The following is a 20,212-nucleotide window of genomic DNA, read 5'->3' as shown; positions in this document are numbered from 1 at the left end:
GATTTGCAGTGGTCTGATACTCCTTCCATTTCAATATTATCGCTTGCACAGTGCTCCTTGGGATGTTTAAAGCTTGGGAAATCTTTTTGTATCCAAATCCGGCTTTAAACTTCTTCACAACAGTATCTCGGACCTGCCTGGTGTGTTCCTTGTTCTTCATGATGCTCTCTGCGCTTTTAACGGACCTCTGAGACTATCACAGTGCAGGTGCATTTATACGGAGACTTGATTACACACAAGTGGATTGTATTTATCATCATTAGTCATTTAGGTCAACATTGGATCATTCAGAGATCCTCACTGAACTTCTGGAGAGAGTTTGCTGCACTGAAAGTAAAGGGGCTGAATAATTTTGCACGCCCAATTTTTCAGTTTTTGATTTGTTAAAAAAGTTTGAAATATCCAATAAATCTCGTTCCACTTCATGATTGTGTCCCACTTGTTGTTGATTCTTCACAAAAAAATACAGTTTTATATCTTTGTTTGAAGCCTGAAATGTGGCAGAAGGTCGCAAAGTTCAAGGGGGCCGAATACTTTCGCAAGGCACTGTATAATGTTAGAATTGCGTTTCCTCCCTCCAGACAGCAGATATGTGTGTTTCAGGCGATGTTTCTAGTGTGACGTATAATCTAGTGGACGGAACGCTTCTTCAACAACTGCAGCCACCTTGGTAGCTCGCCAGACAACAAAGTCGGAACATTCAAGTTCTTTGGGATAATTTTGTGGTTTATTTACCACTATGATTTAAACATACTTATGTGGAAACAACTAGCTACCCCATTTAATTTAATATTTACGTTGTTAGTCAATTAGCTGGCTGATTAAGTTAGCACTAGTCTAGTCGCTAATGCTAACAAGCTATTACCCCCGACGATTGAGTTCACTAAGCTACTCTCCTCCTGCTAAAGAAGAGGTCTGCTGGACGGAGAAAGAAGCTCTGGTGAATAAGGAGGAGGAAGAGGAGGCTGTTACAATACAAAAACAAGTAGAGGGTGAGGCTGTTACCATGAAAGAAGAAGAGAAAGACGTTTCAGTGAAAGAAGATGCGAAAGACGCCTTCAGAGTGAAAGAGGAGGAGGAAGATGTTACTGTGAAAGGAGAGGAAGATGCCGTTTTTGGAGTGGAGGATATAGAGGGGGCGATTACTGTCTCATTAGAGGACGAAGAAGAGAAGACTGGAGATCTGATTAACAACCGGTAAATACAGTGAGTACTATCTTAAAACAGTGGCACAAACTCTGCAGTTGTTGAACTAATGTGTGATTTTTAAAAGGACATTCTACACTTGAATATGTTTTTGTACTGTCGGAATTGTTCATGACGTCCTCCAGTTATTTAAAAATAACCTTTCCTGTTGAAAAGTGTGATATAAATACAGTAAAGTATAAACACACTAAAGGGAAACAAATGAATGTTTTGAGCAAAATAGTGTTTTTTTTAGACAACTGCAAACTAGAAGGAGTAAGTGATGTCATAGTAAGGCATTCAAGGAGTTGCTTGATGGAAAGTCGTGATGTCATCCAATACGCCACGGATCTTCATGTGAATATTCATTATTCTTTTAAAAATCCTTAATGTTCTGTCGAGTTGGTTGTTGCTAGAAGTTGTACAACTTCATGGGTACGCTCTGGGCGTCACCTTTTACCTCAAATAAACAGTGGATTTCTGCTGTTTTGGGCCTTAAACCATCTGTCTGACTTTGTCGTTCACACAGGAGAGAGACAGGACTATCGTGGATCCTCTGGGGATCCTCAACAACATCATGATGCTGACAGGGCAGAGAAGAGTCTCTCCAGATCAGAACACCTCAAGAAACACCTGCAGAAACCCACAGGGAAGAAATCTCACCACTGCTCTGACTGTGGGAAGAGTTATTCAAGATCAGATTCACTTAAACTACATAAGAGAATACACCAGCGAGTACACACAGGAGAGAAACCTCACCACTGTTTTGACTGGGAAGAGTTACTTAAAATCAGATTCACTTAAACTACACCTGAGAATACATACTGGATAGAATCTTCACTGCTGCTCTGACTGTGGGAAGAGATTCACCTCTTCAGTAGACCTTAAAACACAGGAGAGAAACCTTTTGGCTGTAATCAATGTGGGAAGAGTTTTACTCAGTCAAGAGGCCTGATATCACACCAGATAACACACACACACAGGAGAGAAATCTTATAGCTATGATCAATATGATGAGGTACACTCATAAAATATATCTCATCAAGCATCAGAAAATACATACATGAAGGAGTTGTTTCACGATATCAATGAAATATTGTCACAATGTAGAATGTTTTAACATTGTAGTTGGAGTATTTGAATGAATTTATAATGTAGCACCCTAAACGTTTGCCCCCCTGTTCAATTTGAGAAATTGATTTCCGCATGATATATATATATATTTATATTTTAGCCCCAGGGGATAAATCCAGGCTCTGAATTTAAAGAGTTACTATTTATGTGATTTAACAAAAAAGACCAAGTTAATGTCTGTATGATGTTGTTGTGTGTATGTTTTGAATTGTTTATAAAATATATATTTTCAGGTCTTTTTTCAATGACTTGATGATAACTTATTTCAACGTACTTGCAGCCTATACACATGGACGCAGTATAATCCATTTTTATTAACAATCTTACATTACTCTAGTATTTCTTTACAATATTCAAGTGCTAATTTTCTTTACTCCACTACTGAAGAAGCATGACTCAAATCACCTCATACACTGCTCAAAAAAATAAAGGGAACACTTAAACAACACAATGTAACTCCAAGTCAATCACACTTCTGTGAAATCAAACTGTCCACTTAGGAAGCAACACTGATTGACAATAAATGTCACATGCTGTTGTGCAAATGGAATAGACAACAGGCAATTCGCAAGACACCCCCAATAAAGGAGTGGTTCTGCAGGTGGTGACCACAGACCACTTCTCCCAATTCTCAGTTCCTATGCTTCCTGGCTGATGTTATGCTTCCTGGCTGATGTTTTGGTCACGTTTGAATGCTGGCGGTGCTTTCACTCTAGTGGTAGCATGAGACGGAGTCTACAACCCACACAAGTGGCTCAGGTAGTGCAGCTCATCCAGGATGGTACATCAATGCGAGCTGTGGCAAGAAGGTTTGCTGTGTCTGTCAGCGTAGTGTCCAGAGCATGGAGGCGCTGCCAGGAGACAGGCCAGTACATCAGGAGATGTGGAGGAGGCCATAGGAGGGCAACAACCCAGCAGCAGGACCGCTACCTCCGCCTTTGTGCAAGGAGGAGCAATGCCAGAGCCCTGCAAAATGACCTCCAGCAGGCCACAAATGTGCATGTGTCTGCTCAAACAGTCAGAAACAGACTCCATGAGGGCCCGACGTCCACAGGTGGGGGTTGTGCTTACAGCCCAACACCGTGCAGGACGTTTGGCATTTGCCAGAGAACACCAAGATTGGCAAATTCGCCACTGGCACCCTGTGCTCTTCACATATGAAAGCAGGTTCACACTGAGCACGTGACAGATGTGACAGAGTCTGGAGACGCCGTGGAGAATGTTCTGCTGCCTGCAACATCCTCCAGTATGACCGTTTGGCGGTGGGTCAGTCATGGTGTGGGGTGGCATTTCTTTGGGGGGCCGCACAGCCCTCCATGTGCTCGCCAGAGGTAGCCTGACTGCCTTTAGGTACCGAGATGAGATCCTCAGACCCCTTGTGAGACCATATGCTGGTGCGGTTGGCCATAGGTTCCTCCTAATGCAAGACAATGCTAGACCTCAAGTGGCTGGAGTGTGTCAGCAGTTCCTGCAAGAGGAAGGCATTGATGCTATGAACTGGCCCACCCGTTCCCCAGACCTGAATCCAATTGAGCACATCTGGGACATCATGTCTCGCTCCATCCACCAACGCCACTTTGCACCACAGACTGTCCAGGAGTTGGCAGATGCTTTCGTCCAGGTCTGGGAGGAGATCCCTCAGGAGACCAACCGCCACCTCATCAGGAGCATGCCCAGGCGTTGTAGGGAGGTCATACAGGCATGTGGAGGCCACACACACTACTGAGCCTCATTTTGACTTGTTTTAAGGACATTACATGAAAGTTGGATCAGCCTCCAAATCCAGACCTCCATGATAAATTTGATTTCCATTGATAATTTTGTGTGATTTTGTTGTCAGCACATTCAACTATGTAAAGAAAAAAGTATTTAATAAGAATATTTCATTCATTCAGATCTAGGATGTGTTATTTTAGAGTTCCCTTTATTTTTTTGAGCAGTGTATCTCGTTCATATAGAAAACACGTGATCTTGGTATCTTGGTACAGACTAACTGTGAATTAGTCGTCTCGGTCTGTAGCAACAGATATTTATTCTAGTCTTCCAGTGAGGTGTCAAAACAACAGGAAATCACTCTAGACACAGTTCCTGTGAAGTAGATCAACGGTTCCCTGAATTGGGCCAAGCGCCTTTGGCCTGTCTGTCGAGAGGGTGTGTAGTTGCACACCCAAACAAACATACACATCAACTTCTCAACCTTAAAAAAGATCCTTCAACACATTAGAAGTCATAAACTTAAATAGGCTAAATAGCCTGAACTGTGTGATGTAGTAGGGAGTTTCCAACAGGCCGATATTCTACATAGTTTAGCACATAAAATATAATTAACTACAATGTCCATAATCCATTGCATACCTACTTGTCTTGTCTGTTTCTTTTACACCTGATATGTAAAAGAGACAGAAGAATGCACAATGGTCAATGCTATCAGGGATCTTTGGGACATCTCTACCTTCAACCCTAACCTTAACCCCTACCGTAACCATTTTAAATGTCAACTTCAATGTGCTAGGGATGTCTCAAGGATGTATCTCTACCTGAAAATACATGATCTAAGTGATTGATAGTTGGTATTCAGCAGTCATAAAGCCTCATTTACTTTAATGAACTACTAAAATAGGGATTTTGTCAGACAGCAGCTCTACACTTTATTGACTGACTGATCCATTCATCTCTTAGCCTGCCTCTCATCTGAATACCCAGTGAGGGTGGAGCTCAGTCTGAGAGTTGTTGAGAGACTGGTTAGGAAGAACACTTCTACAGCCAGAGAGGTGAGAGGTCACACATGGTGTAGATGGTAAATATTTATGTCCCCTTAGTGGTTCATCACGTCAGCTAAAGGGAATATGTTCCATCCATTCTTATTTACATTTGTGCAAATTGTCCACTGATATTGGTGTAATTTCTCACCCTTTTTGGCTGTATGAAAGTTAATTTCCCCTCAGACAGACACATTTGTTCTTTGATATTATGAAATGTACGTTTCCCCACATCTCTTTACATTGCTGATGCATATTTGGCGGCCTGACTGCATCCAGACTATGTCAAAGGCCCATCCTGGTAGATCTGAACCTCATGCTGCTTGCAGTGATCGGATGACAAAGTCACATTTAGGTGCCAGGTGTAACTGAGAATATAGATGCTCCATATCCATTACTTTGAGTGTTTGATATAATATGACTAAATATGTTTCTGTGTTGCAGGGGCAGTCAAGTAATATACAATAGTATTATTATTTTTCTCCTTTGTCTTTCTATAGAATCCTAAAACTCACTAGCTTCTAGAACTCTCGTCCCTTTGGAACGAGCCCAAACGAAGCTCAAATCAAATTGTATTAGTCTGATTTCAAGAGCAAACTCCTGCAATATCCGTAGTAACTTTCCACCTCACTGTGGAGCTTCTCTCTCTTTTCAGGGTTCACTAGATAGGCATATTATTTGATCGGGGCCCAGTCCCCAATGTCATGCTCTAGTACATTTGGGTTGGCACATCTGAGAATGAACCCTGATATTATAAAAGCAGGATAATATAATTATACCCCAAAATTGTCAGTTGGTTGCATAAATAATTATGATTACTAAATGTAAATATGAAATATCAAAACCAAATGTACACCCCTTTGTTAATATGTATTGGCAATAATTAACTTAATGGTGAGGCATGGAATAATAAAACATGTATCTTTTGTCAGGCTGGTTGTTTGAAATATGAGGTGACTTGAATCATGCTTCTTCAGTAGTGGAATAAAGACAATTAGCACTTGGATGTTGTAACGAAATACTGGAGTGATGTAAGATTGTTAACAAAATTGATTTACAGACCCATTTATTATACTGCATCCATTTGTTTAGGCTGCAAATACGTTGAAATGAAGTTGTTTTCAAGTAATTGAAAAAATGACCCAAAAAGGTATCTTTTCAACTTTCACTTTCAGCTACAACCAGACATAGTCTTCTTTTGAATTACATTTTGCTAAATGGGAATAGTGCAATGTCAAAACACAGTTTTAACCTGTCCAAATCAATAAGCAATATGTAGAAACAGTTTGTTCCCTGGTAGGCCGTTATTGTAAATAAGTTAACCCTCTGTTCCCCAGTAGAACATCATTGTTAATAAGTCAGTTAACCCTCTGTTCCCCAGTAGAACATCATTGTTAATAAGTCAGTTAACCCTCTGTTCCCTAGTAGATCATTGTTAATAAGTCAGTTAACCCTCTGTTCCCAGGTAGGTCATCATAGTTAATAAGTCAATAATGTAGGCGTCACTAAACAAAGGAAACCAAAACTTATGTCATCACTCATCAATATCATGTTGAAATCAATTGTGCCGAGGGGAGGGAGATGAGGTTGCACGTCCTGTTAAAACGAACAACTCAAAAACCACACGGAATCTGGGAATAATGTGTACATCACTGGTTAGAGGTTCTACATTCTGACATTCATTAAAATACTTCCACAATATTAAAAACGTTCTACATTATTTCATTGATATCATGAAACAATGTATTTTCTGATGTTTGATCAGAGAATCTCTTCCCACACTGACGACAGCTAATTGATTTCTTTCCTGTGTGTGTTCTCTGGTGTATTGTCAGATAGCTAGATGTAGAAAAACTCTTCGCACTTTGAGTACAGCAAAAAGGATTCTGTCCTGTGTGTGTTCTCTGGTGTAAAGTCAGCTGGCTAGATGTAGTAAAACTATTCCCACATTGATCACAGCTATAAGATTTCTCTCTGGTGTGTTGTCAGACAGCCAGATGTACCAAAACTCTTCTCACATTGATCACAGCCATAAGATTTCTCTCCTGTGTGTGTTCTCTTGTGTATAGTTAGGTGTAGTAAAACTCTTCCCCCATTGATTACAGCCATAATATTTCTCTCCTGTGTGTGTCCGCGGATGTACTATCAGGCTGTTTAGCCGAATAAAACTCTTTCCACATTGATCACAGCCATAAGGGTTCTCTCCAGTGTAAATTATTTTATGTATTTTAAGGTCTACTGAAGAGTTTAATCTTTTCCCACAGTCAGAGCAGCAGTAGGATTTCTCTCCTGTGTGTACTCGCTGGTGTTTCTTGAGGAGTTCTGGTCGGGAGAGACTTTTCTCTGCCTCGTCAGCATCATGATGTTGTTGAGGATCCCCAGGATCCCCATAGTCCCGTCTCTCACCTGTGTGAATGACAAAGTCAGACAGATGGTTAAAGGACCACAACAGAAGAAATCCACTGTTTATTTGAGATAAAAGGTGATGCCCAGAGCATACCCATGAAGTCGTTCAACAATTGAGATCTGTTAAATTTGACAATTAAGACAGTCAAGTTAGCAACAATAGTCATATTTTGTCTTGTTTCCACATTAGTAGTAACTAGAAATAAGTTATTAAAGTTGTTGAAATCCTAAGCAGTGTGCCAGACGACTTTTGGTCTCCAATATAGGCCCCTTTCTGTGTTTAATCAAATTGCAGCACAAGGGCATTGCACACACAATTTTATTGCAGAAACACCTACCCGCTAATGAGGAAACCACTAGTTATGGATGTAGTATATCTGGTAACGAGGAAAGCACTAGTTATGAATGTAGTATATCTGGTAACGACGAAACCACTAGTTATGGATGTAGTATATCTGGTAACGAGGAAAGCACTAGTTATGAATGTAGTATATCTGGTAACGACGAAACCACTAGTTATGGATGTAGTATATCTGGTAATGAGGAAACCACTAGTTATGGATCTAGTATATCTGGTAATGAGGAAACCACTAGTTATGGATGTAGTATATCTGGTAATGAGGAAACCACTAGTTATGGATGGAGTATATCTGCCTGGAGCAAAAATGGTGAGCGAAGATTTTAGTCTTCGACAATATTACACTATCATCGTAAGATCGGGAGTGCTACTCAAGGAAACTCACATTAAGCTCTGTGTCTATTCACTAATTCACCACCGTGGGGGAAAACTCAGGGGAGTTCTCATAGGCTGACAGCAACAATAGCCTCCATTTACAGGTTGCTTATGAGCGCATTTCACACTACTTTTGGATTATAATTGTAAGGTTTGTTTGAATCTCCTGCTTAATGTAATGTTTGTGTTTTTGTCTCAAATCAACTGCTTAACACTTCAACCAGTAAAATGCTCTTTGGCTAGTTTTGCCATCAGCCTGACAATGAGGGTTTGTACACTAAGTGTTTAATGAATTGGCCCATAACTTCAGCTACCAATAACATAGACCTACTGTAGGACCCATAACTTCACCTAATAAAAACATAGACCTACTGTAGGACCCATAACTTCCCCTCACGATAGCAGACCTACTGTAAGATTCATAACTTCACCTAACAACAACATAGACCTAGGACTAGAAATAATTTAATATTTCAGGTGAAACCTGGAAACTAAAATGTCTGTCATGACATTTCATAACCTGATCACCAGATAATTGTGTGAATAATCCCACTAGGCTCCTCTGTAGTGTGTTGTCATTCTAAATGTCCTGAATAAAGGAAATAGTTCTGTGTTTTGTAGAATAGCCTATCCATCGTTAGTTTGTTTCCAAACAGACTAACGAGACCCTACTGTAAATCAAGCAGACAGTAACACATTATAAACATCAATTTGTTATGGATGTTGGATCCAACACGGAGCACGGCATAACTGTCTTTACCAGAGTAATGAATGAAGATGCACTTTGGTTGTTGATGTTTGTCATTTGACTGTCATTCAGAAAATGATTTCCTGGATCAGCTGATGATAGTTGAACATGTGACTGTAACTAAACAGCTACAGAATTAAGTATTATATGTAATTATTGAAGAACCGCGTTAATGACAGTATCCATTTGGGTGTTGTCATTAAATTTATGGTGACTAACCATTGGATTTTTGCTTACTCTGAAATTATTTAGGATTTCTGTGCCCATGAAAACTGTTTTCCCAGAGTAATATAAGGAGACACTGAATGTTACGTACGTAGGTAGAGTGCATTTCAGAGATCTGTACAAAAATGAACAGGACAATAACCTAAACCACAAAGCCAAATCTACACTGGAGGAGTTTACCAAGATGACATTGAATGTTCCTAAGTGGCCTAGTTACAGTTTGGACTTAAATTGTCTTGAAAGTCTATGGCAAGACTTGAAAATGGCTTTCGAGCAATAATCAACAACCAACTTGACAGAACAGGAAGGATTTTCAAAAGAATAATGAATATTCACATGAAGATCAGTCGCCTATTGGATGACTCCCATCAAGGCAACTCCTTGAATGCCTTACTATGACATCACTCACTCCTTCCAGTTTGCAGTTGTCTAAAAAAAACACTATTTTCCCCAAAACATTTATTTGTTTCCCTTTAGTGTGTTTATACTTTACTGTATTTATATATCACTTTTCAACAGGAAAAGTTAAAAATCACTGGAGGACGTCATGAACAATTCCGACAAGACAAAAACATATTCAAGAGTAGAATGACCTTTTAAAAATCACACACCAGTTCAACAACTGCAGAGTTTGTGTCCCTGTTTTATAAGATAGTACTCACTGTATTTACTGGTGTTAATCAGATCAATGCCCCTGTTTTATAAGATAGTACTCACTGTAATTACTGGTGTTAATCAGATCTCCAGTCTTCTCTTCTTCGTCCTCCTCTATTGTGACAGTAATCTCCCCCTCTTCATCCGTCATTTCAAAAACGTCTTCATCTTCTTTCACTTCATCCTCCACTCCAAATACGGCATTTTCTTTCACAGTAACGGCATTTTCTTTCACAGTAACATCCTCCTCTTTCACTCTGAAGGCGTCTTTCTCTTCTTTCACGGTAACAGCCTCACCCTCTACTTGTTTTTGTATTGTAAAAGCCTCCTCTTCCTCCTCCTCGATCACGAGAGCTTCTTTCTCCGTCCAGCAGACCTCCTCTTCTTTATCAGGAGAAGAGTAGCTTAGTGAACTCATAGTCGGGGATGTTAGCGAGTTAGCATTAGCGACTCGACTAGTGCTAACTTAACCAGCCAGCTAGTTGACTAACAAAGTAAATATTAAATTAAATGGGGTAGCTAGTTTTTTCCACATAAGTATGTTTCAATCATAGTGGCAAATAAACCACGAAATTGTCTAAAGAACTTGTTGAAGAAGAAGTTGTTGTCTAGCGAGCTACCGAGGTGGCCGCAGTTGTTAAAGAAGTGTTCCGTCCACTAGATTATACGTCACACAAGAAACATCGCCTGAAAGACCCATATCGCCATCTGCTGTCTGGAGGGAGTAAACGCAGTTGAGGAGGGACGCAGTTGAGGAGGGAATTTTTTTTTTCTTCTTCATTGAATTATAATATTATAAAGCAGTTTAGGGAAACATTTTTTTTCTCTTCATTAAATAAGAATATTATATAAACACGTATAAAGAGCAACGAGTGTTGCTTGATTAGTTCAGATTTTTTTTTATGAGAATTTAAAACAAATTCTATGTCTACTCCACATCTGTATTTCTGATTCAGTCAGATAACTAGATATCGAAATAAGCTCTGTCAGGTTGAATCCAGCTCTGTCAGGTTGGATGGGGAGCATCACTGCACAGCTATTTTCAGGTCTCTTCAGAGATGTTTGATCAGGTTCAAGCCCGGGCTCTGCTTGGGCCACTCAAGGTTATTCAGAGACTTGTCCCGAAGCAACTCCGCCGTTGTCTTGGCTGTGGGCTTCAGGCTGTTGTACTGTTGGTAGGTGAACCGTTGCCCCAGTCTGAGGTCCTGAGTTCTCTGTAGCAGGTTTTAATCAAGGTTCTCTCTGTACTTTGCTCCGTTAATCTTTCCCTCGATTCTAATTAGTCTCCCAGTCCCTGCCGCTGAAAAACATCCCCACAGCATGATGCTGCCACCACCATGCTTTACGCCAGGCGAGACGCTTGGCATTCAGGCCAAAGAGTTCAGTCTTTAGGTGCCTTTTGGCTCCAAGCGGGCTGTCCTGTTCTTATTACTGAAGAGTGGTCTCCGTCTGGCCACTCTACTATAAAGGCCTGATTGGTGGAGTGCTGCAGAGATGGTTGTCATTCTGGGAGGTTCTCCCATCTTGATAGAGGAATTCTAAATTCCTTTATGTTTTATTGCCAAAACCAATTCAATTCGCACTCATTTCTAATTCATGGAAAGTTGTAAGTTTATCATTTGCATGAATTAGCAAGAGACCAGTCTTAAAAACAAGTTCAGCATTTATTCTTGATGAGTACTGACCCAAAATACAAAGAACATTACATTTTAAAGAAAGGGAACATAAAATGACATCATCAGTTTCACACCCTCTCCCATCCTTACAATAGGTAGTATTCAGTCCTAGAGAAGTTTTACTCCCCTCATAAACTACATTCCAACCTGTCTAAAAGATATACTTCTCTCCACTAATGGAATCCAACCAAAACATTCTTATCTGTTTGAAAAACTATCTTATCCCTCCTCCTTAAATTTCCCAGGAGGCATCAGACAATTAATTCATTCTGCTTACATTTTCAGTAACAGCTCAACCAAAAACTCATACTTTTCAAATCATAACATAATAGTATTAGAATAAATGGTTCTAATAAATAATGTATACATAATTAATCATCTAAACTATAATTTCCTCTAACACATCTCCACAGAGGAACTCTGGAGCTCTGTCAAGAGTGACCATCGGGTTCTTGGTCACCTCCCTGACCAAGGCCCTTCTACCCCCATTTCTCAGTTTGGCAGGCGGCCAGCTTTAGGAAGAGTCTTGGTGGTTCCAAGCTTCTTCCATTCTAGAATGATGGTGACCACTGTGTTCTTGGGGACCTTCAATGCTAGACAATTTTTGGTACCCTTCCCCAGATCTGTACCTCGACACAATCCTGTCTCGGAGCTCTATGGACAATTTCTTCGACCTTATTGCTTGGTGTTTGCTCTCACGGGCATTGTCAACTGTGGGACCTTATATAAACATGCATTATCATAAACAATATGATTTCATGTGGCAATTCTCAGTCAGAAATAAGTCAGAACACCGCGCCTTTATTCTCTCATGTGATTTCAGGTTCTGTGACTGGGAAAATGTCCTTCCACACACAGAGAGAGAGCAGTGGTAGGGCCTTTTTGGTGCGTCTTCTTATACTCCTTCAGGCTCCTTAACCAGGTAAAACTCTTTCCACACTGGGAGCAGTGATACGTCTAGTCCCTCTCATACCAAAGATAGAGTATTTAGTTAAATACTGAGAAGAGAACTGAATTAAACCTCCATAAAATATAACTGTATAACTGTGTGAGGGGTTGCCTTAATCGACATCCACGTCTTCAGTGCCCGGATTTTCTTCTATGTGTATTCTCTCATGCCTTTTCAGGATAGCTAACACGGTAAAACTCTTTCTACAATGGGAACATTGGAAAGGCTTTTCTCCTGTGTGTGTCCTCTCATGAGCTTTTAGGTCCCCTACTCGGGAAAATCTATTTTTACACTGGGAGCAGTGGTAAGGCTTTTCTCCTGTGTGAATTCTCTCATGCTCTTGTAGGTGCCCTCTCTGAGTAAAACTGTTTCCACAATGGGAACATTGGAATGGCTTTTCTCCTGTGTGTATTCTCTCATGCCTTTTTAGGTTACTTAACACAATAAAACTCTTTCCACACTGGGAACATTGGAAAGGCTTTTCTCCTGTGTGTGTCCACTCATGCTCCTTCAGGCTCCTTGACTGAATAAAACTCATTCCACAGTGGGAACAGTGATGAGGCTTTTCTCCTGTGTGTATTCTCTCATGCCTTTTCAGGTTAGCTAAGACAGTAAAACGCTTCCCACACTGGGAACAATGGAAAGGTTCTTCTCCCGTGTGTGTCCACTCATGAGCTTTTAGGTCCCCTGATCGGGAAAATCTCTTTTCACATTGGAAGCAGTGGTAAGGCTTTTCTCCTGTGTGTATTCTCTCATGCCTTTTCAGGTTAGCTAACAGGGTAAAAATCTTTCTACACTGGGAACACTGGAAAGGCTTTTCTTCTGTGTGTGTCCACTCATGCGCCTTCAGGCTCGCTAACTGAATAAAACTAATTCCACAGTGGAAACAGTGATAAGGATTTTCTCCTGTGTGTATTCTCTCATGCCTTTTCAGATTAGCTAACACAGTAAAACTCTTTTTACACTGTGAGCATTGAAAAGGCTTTTCTCCTGTGTGTGTCCTCTCATGAGCTTTTAGGGCCCCTACTCGTGAAAAACAATTTTTACACTGGGAGCAGTGGTAAGGCTTTTCTCCTGTGTGTATTCTCTCATGCTCCTTCAGGCTTCCTAACTGAATAAAACTCTTTCCACACTGTGAACATTGGAAAGGCTTTTTTCCTGTGTGTGTCCTCTCATGAGCTTTTAAGTCCCCTGATTTGGAAAATCTCAATTCACAGTGGAAGCAGTGGTATGGCTTTTCTCCAGTGTGTGTCCTCTCATGGCGATTTAGGTTCCCTAACCAGCGAAAACTCTTTTCACAGTGGGAGCAGTGGTGTTGTCTTGCTGGTTTGGGCGTCTCTGGGTCTGGTTCACCTGAAGGACTCTTCCCGCTGTCATAGCGAGAGTCTGGTCTCTCTCCTGCCAAAGACAAACAGTATCTAGTTAAACAGAGACCTGAATGAAACCTCCATATGATAAAACTGTCTTCCTATGAGGTTTAATCTAGACTAGATCCCTCAATAAAAGAGCAGAACTGTTCATCACAGAGTGGCTGTAGTGCTTTGTAGGCTGGGTAAATCCAATTGAATTCAATACATTTTTGACAGCATCCCTTTTGATCAATAAAAAGAAGCTTTCCTTACATGTTTGACTATGGGATGGCGTATCGCTTCAAATCAAATCAAATTGATTTATATAGCCCTTCTTAGACCAGCTGATATCTCAAAGTGCTGTACAGAAACCCAGCCTAAAACCCCAAACAGCAAGCAATGCAGGCGTAGAAGCATGAATGCTTCAGAATGCTGTGGTAGCCAGACAGGTGTGTGCCTTTCCATTTCATGTCCAATCAATTGAATATAACACAGATGGACTCCAAGTTGTAGAAACATCTCAACGATGATGATGGAAACAGTATGTACCCGAGCTCAATTTTGAGTCTCATAGTAAACGGTTTGAATACTTATGTAAATAATAATAATAAATAATAATAATATTTTTTCCTTTTAATAAATGTGGCATCTTTTCTAAAAACCTATTTTTGCTTTTTCATTACATCATTGTGTGTAGATTAATCCGTTTTTTTATTTATTGTAGAATGAGGCTGTAAAATAACAAAATGTGGAAAGACTTGTGACATAAATAAGGGATTGAAGACATCCCAAAAAATCTCACAGATATAGGACAGACACCTCAGAACAAACTTCCTTTAGATGTTTTGGGGGAAACAATGTTACTATGGTTACTGTTGTTCCATGTTGTGAATGTTATCCAATGTGTTACTGTGGTTACTGTTGTTCCATGTTGTGAATGTTATCCAATGTGTTACTATGAGTTATAGCAGTACGGACAAATCGTTTTTTGAATTAAAATAATTTAATATTTTTTGTTGATACTTCCATTGGTCTTACAATTCAAAATGTAATAGCAAAATGATCCTTGGTATAACCTTAAAACATTTCCCATTCCGTTGTCGTTGGAGTGAGGCCTAGCCTACCGGTGAAGGGGGTCTCATTTTGGCTGGAGGGAAGGTTGTGCCAAATCCTGTGGTTTGTAAGGAACCCAGAATTAAGGAACCAGATGGGTTATCAGAAAAGTACCCTAAAGTGATCCCAGCATGTGCCGTTACACGTGCTCTGTCTAAGAAAGTTACCAGGAGCAAGTCTAGTGTTGAGGATATCATGGTCGATCTGTCAGACATTTATGGGTGATCCTGATTTTGGTCAACCTCCTGAGTTGACCTCTCCTTTGAAAACCCCAAAGGTGAGAGTTTGTAGAACCTCAATGAAGAGAGGATCCCTACAGTTGACACTTGGATGTCTAGGAAGCAACTGATTGCTGAACAGAGTCAAGATGTTTCTAGGAAGCAGCTGATTGCTGAACAGAGTCAAGATGTTTCTAGGAAGCAGCTGATTGCTGAACAGAGTCAAGATGTTTCTAGGAAGCAGCTGATTGCTGAACAGAGTCAAGATGTTTCTAGGAAGCAGCTGATTGCTGAACAGAGTCAAGATGTTTCTAGGAAGCAGCTGATTGCTGAACAGAGTAAAGGAAATGGCGTTCTAGCGAGGACATGGCGTTCTAACGAGGTCATGGCGTTCTAACGAGGCCATGCCGTTCTAACGAGGTCATGCCGTTCTAACGAGGTCATGGCGTTCTAACGAGGAAATGGTGTTCTAACGAGGAAATGGTGTTCTCGCGCAACTTCTGGGCAAGACGATTGGCCCAGTTTATCTCAAATTGTTGTTCCAGTTGCGCTTCGACAAAAGATACGGAGGTTGGCTCACGATGGAAGTATAGCAGGTCATCTGGGGTCAACAAGACATCTGAAACAGGATGTTGTGGCTCACAATGGAAGTATGGCAGGTCATCTGGGGTCAACAAGACGTCTGAAACAGGATGTTGTGGCTCACGATGGTAGTATGGCAAGTTATCTGGGGGTCAACAAGACGTCTGAAACAGGATGCTGTGGCTCACGATGGTAGTATGGCAGGTCATCTGGGGGTCAACAAGACGTCTGAAACAGGATATGGCTCACGCACGATGGTAGTATGGCAGGTCATCTGGGGGTCAAGCAGATGGCTGAAACAGGATGCTGTGGCTCACTGTAAATCATGTAGTGTTTGCCAGCGGACCGGTAAACCCAAACCAAGCTGTACCGGTTGCACCTTTGCAGCCTATTCCTGCTTTTGACAAACCTTTCAGCAGGGTTCTGGTGGATTGTGTTCTGGTGGACTGTGTTGGTCCTTTGCCCAAAGCCAAGAGTGGTATTTCAGTTAACCAGTGACAGACTATTTGTAATGCAGACATAATATAGTAGTTCATAGGTATCTGGGGTTGAGAGTATTCTTCTGGTTGAGAGACATTTTTGTCTCTCTTGTCGGGGAACGTCACAATGGATGTTAAAAAAACACTTTCCTACATTTCCTCCAGCAGCCAAGTAGTTCTATGCTCAGGTGGGCACTCCCTCAACATTATCAGGACAGAGAAACCAGACACTCGCTCCCTCCACATTATCAGGACAGAGAAACCAGACATATCATTGCTCACATGGAGAACTCCAAACAAAAAGACAATGAAAAAAATTGACGAATCTTGTAAATGATGGTTCTGAAATAAACCAAAATTGGTTTCTCACAAGTGTAGCAGGTTTTGAACAGACAACGTTTCCATTCTGTGAATGACAACAGTAAATTACTGTAATTAATACATGTATTAACAGAAATGAATGTAACCAAATGACAGGAAATAACTGTACATTTACTACTGGTGACATTTGTAAAGGGGAATTTATATAATAAACTCAAACTAAGGGCAATCAATTCACACAATGAGGAGCAAGAATTGGTGGAAGCCAGCGGAGGACACATTCTGAAGAGAGACTGACCTATATCTTCACCACACAACCCTCCCCTTCTCCTTGTCTCAACATTTGAAATTATACTCAAGAGACATTATCTTCACACCTATTTGAGATGTTTTTCACTGACAGCCTCAACTCAATAATCAGCGAGGCCTATTACCACATGCACTGCCCAAATAGTCATAAGCCTACAAGCTTGTGATTTGAAACAAAACATGTATTTTTGTAAAGAAGCTAATGATCCCTGACTCCTCTGTGGTAACGTCATGCTTTCTGGTAAAGTATTTTATATATTTCTGTATAGACAGGAGTAATTATATAATTTGGGACAATTTATTTACCTGTTGGACAAACCAATATGCCATTTCTCTCCTGTTCTATTGGACCCACCACTATGCCATTTCTCTCCTGTTCTATTGGACCCACCAATATGCCATTTCTCTCCTGTTCTATTAGACCCACCACTATGCCATTTCTCTCCTGTTCTATTAGACCCACCACTATGCCATTTCTCTCCTGTTCTATTGGACCCACCACTATGCCATTTCTCTCCTGTTCTATTGGACCCACCACTATGCCATTTCTCTCCTGTTCTATTGGACCCACCACTATGCCATTTCTCTCCTGTTCTATTGGACCCACCACTATGCCATTTCTCTCCTGTTCTATTGGACCCACCACTATGCCATTTCTCTCCTGTTCTATTGGACCCACCACTATGCCATTTCTCTCCTGTTCTATTGGACCCACCACTATGCCATTTCTCCCTGTTCTATTGGACCCACCACTATGCCATTTCTCTCCTGTTCTATTGGACCCACCACTATGCCATTTCTCTCCTGTTCTATTGGACCCACCACTATGCCATTTCTCTCCTGTTCTATTATGATTTCTCTCACCACCACTATGCCATTTCTCTCCTGTTCTATTGGACCCACCACTATGCCATTTCTCTCCTGTTCTATTGGACCCACCACTATGCCATTTCTCTCCTGTTCTATTAGACCCACCACTATGCCATTTCTCTCCTGTTCTATTGGACCCACCACTATGCCATTTCTCTCCTGTTCTATTGGACCCACCACTATGCCATTTCTCTCCTGTTCTATTAGACCCACCACTATGCCATTTCTCTCCTGTTCTATTAGACCCACCACTATGCCATTTCTCTTCTGTTCTATTAGATCCACCACTATGCCATTTCTCTTCTGTTCTATTAGACCCATCACTATGCCATTTCTCTCCTGTTCTATTAGACCCACCACTATGCATGTCATTTCTCTTCTGTTCTATTAGACCCACCACTATGCCATTTCTCTCCTGTTCTATTGGACCCACCACTATGCCATTTCTCTTCTGTTCTATTAGACCCACCACTATGCCATTTCTCTCCTGTTCTATTAGACCCACCACTATGCCATTTCTCTTCTGTTCTATTAGACCCACCACTATGCCATTTCTCTTCTGTTCTATTAGACCCACCACTATGCCATTTCTCTTCTGTTCTATTAGACCCATCACTATGCCATTTCTCTCCTGTTCTATTAGACCCACCACTATGCCATTTCTCTTCTGTTCTATTAGACCCACCACTATGTCATTTCTCTCCTGTTCTATTAGACCCACCACTATGCCATTTCTCTTCTGTTCTATTGGACCCACCACTATGCCATTTCTCTTCTGTTCTATTGGACCCACCACTATGCCATTTCTCTTCTGTTCTATTAGACCCACCACTATGTCATTTCTCTCCTGTCCTATTGGATCCACCACTATGTCATTTCTCTCCTGTTCTATTAGACACACCACTATGTCATTTATCTCATGTTCTATTACACACACCACTATGCCATTTCTAGTAGCTTAGCATCTCTCTCCATTGAATACAGGCGGTTGACGTCAACAACCCTCATAGAAGATATACAAAAATAGATTACAACAATAAGAAGTATCCACCAATCCAAAGAAAGGATATGTGGGAGATAGAGAACCCTCAGTGACGCTTTGTGGAAAACGACTCCCCTTGTCAGGGCAGAGAGACATCTTGTCAGTATATCCATAATCTTTGGTGTAGCCAACGCAACTCTCACATGGCACTATTGGAGGGCACGATGTGTAGTAAAACATCACTACGTTAAAATCACAACATGCCGTGCCCCCCAGTCTGCGGTCAGCATACAGACCCTTCTGAAATATATATTTTAAGTCACTTTTTGGAAACGGAACGGAGAAAATAAGGGGTAGCTTGTTATCTACGTTGTCTGATTCTAGCCATATCAGTCATCATCCCAGGGCCCTCCGTTGAAGAGGTATTGACGACACAACTCGGAAGTTAAAAACACATTTAAGGCGGTGCTTACTGGTGTTAAACAGATCTCCTATCTCATCCTCTTCATCTTTCAATGTGACTGTAATCTCCCCTTCCTTCTTCACTCCAGAAACGGCATCCTCCTCTTTCTCATCTTCTTTTACTGTAACATCCTCCTCCTCTTTCACTCTGAACGCTTCTTCCTCTTCTTTCACTGTAACAGCCTCAACTTCTACTTCTTGTTTAACTGTGACATCCTCTTCTTCCTTCTCCTCTTTCACGACAATGTTCAGCCCCAGAGCTTCATTCTCCGTCCAGCAGCCCTCCTCTTCTTTAACAGGAGGAGAGTAGTTTAGGGAGCTCATGTTCGGGGATGTTAGCTAGTTAGTTATCATTAGCAACTAGACTAGTGCTAACTTAACCAGCCAGCTACTATAGCTGACTAATACAAACTAACGTAATATTAAATTAAATAGGTTAACAAGTTGAAACGACAGATCTGTGTCTAAAACACAGTAGCTAATATACACCGAAAGCGTATAAATAGCTTGAATCTTTCGGCTATGTTGGCTAGCAAGCTACGGAGGTGGGTGACCAGCTGTTTCTGAAGAACCGTCCACTAGATTATACGTCACGCTGGCAGCGTCGCCGTCTGCTGACTGGAGGGGAAACGCAGTTGAGGATCATGTTTTATTTTCAGACAAAGATTATTTTGAATGGATTGAATAAAACAATACGATTATATTGATACATACAAAGACAAGAAAGTGTTGATTGATTAGTGCGAATATTATAATTTTTACTACAGCACATTTAAGGAAGGTTCATTAAGTCAAACTAAATCTAAATAATTAGCCAGCTACTGTAGGTCTACACTGCTCCTACATGGTGTAACAATACATCATGTAGATGTATATAATGAACAGACTAGGTCTATACTGCTCCTACATTTTTGTATGATTAATTTCACCTTTATTTAACCAGGTGGCAGTTTAGAACAAGTTCTCATTTACAACTGTGACCTGCCCAAGATAAATGTCACGTTCGTTGTATGGAGGAGACCAAGGCGCAACTTTAATCCGTCCCTCGCCCATACCCG

The 20,212-nt window shown here is 40.9% G+C and overlaps 2 protein-coding genes across 2 annotated transcripts; one reads left to right on the top strand and one right to left on the bottom strand.

Annotated features, from left to right (window-relative positions):
• The first annotated feature begins 533 nt into the window (after positions 1-533).
• On the top strand, positions 534-2,357 carry LOC118370091 (cilia- and flagella-associated protein 251-like). The gene is made up of 2 exons (XM_035754885.2): positions 534-1,197; positions 1,715-2,357. Exons 1-2 carry the CDS (start codon positions 848-850, stop codon positions 1,764-1,766), a joined length of 402 nt encoding a protein of 133 aa, XP_035610778.1. The 5' UTR covers positions 534-847; the 3' UTR covers positions 1,767-2,357.
• Positions 2,358-11,506: 9,149 nt separating this feature from the next.
• On the bottom strand, positions 11,507-19,825 carry LOC118370069 (gastrula zinc finger protein XlCGF26.1-like). The gene is made up of 2 exons (XM_035754862.2): positions 19,166-19,825; positions 11,507-13,867 (listed from the first exon to the last, which is right to left on the bottom strand). The coding sequence occupies exons 1-2, from the start codon at positions 19,476-19,478 to the stop codon at positions 12,582-12,584; spliced, it is 1,599 nt and encodes a 532-aa protein (XP_035610755.2). The 5' UTR covers positions 19,479-19,825; the 3' UTR covers positions 11,507-12,581.
• Between the last annotated feature and the right edge of the window lie 387 nt (positions 19,826-20,212).

The sequence above is a fragment of the Oncorhynchus keta genome, chromosome 37, assembly GCF_023373465.1.
Source record: "Oncorhynchus keta strain PuntledgeMale-10-30-2019 chromosome 37, Oket_V2, whole genome shotgun sequence".
In the NCBI taxonomy this organism is placed as follows: domain Eukaryota; kingdom Metazoa; phylum Chordata; class Actinopteri; order Salmoniformes; family Salmonidae; genus Oncorhynchus; species Oncorhynchus keta.
The sequence above is the reverse complement of the archived record's forward strand: the minus strand, read 5'-3'. Positions and strand labels throughout refer to the sequence as shown.

Excerpts from the sequence above, each read along its gene's own strand:
- LOC118370091 (XM_035754885.2), top strand. The coding sequence starts at position 848 with ATGCTAACAAGCTATTACCCCCGACGATTGAGTTCACTAAGCTACTCT. Across the intron at positions 1,198-1,714 it reads GGAGATCTGATTAACAACCG|GAGAGAGACAGGACTATCGT; the intron begins GTAAATACAGTG and ends TCGTTCACACAG.
- LOC118370069 (XM_035754862.2), bottom strand. The coding sequence starts at position 19,478 with ATGAGCTCCCTAAACTACTCTCCTCCTGTTAAAGAAGAGGAGGGCTGC. Across the intron at positions 13,868-19,165 it reads AGGAGATCTGTTTAACACCA|GAGAGAGACCAGACTCTCGC; the intron begins GTAAGCACCGCC and ends TGTCTTTGGCAG.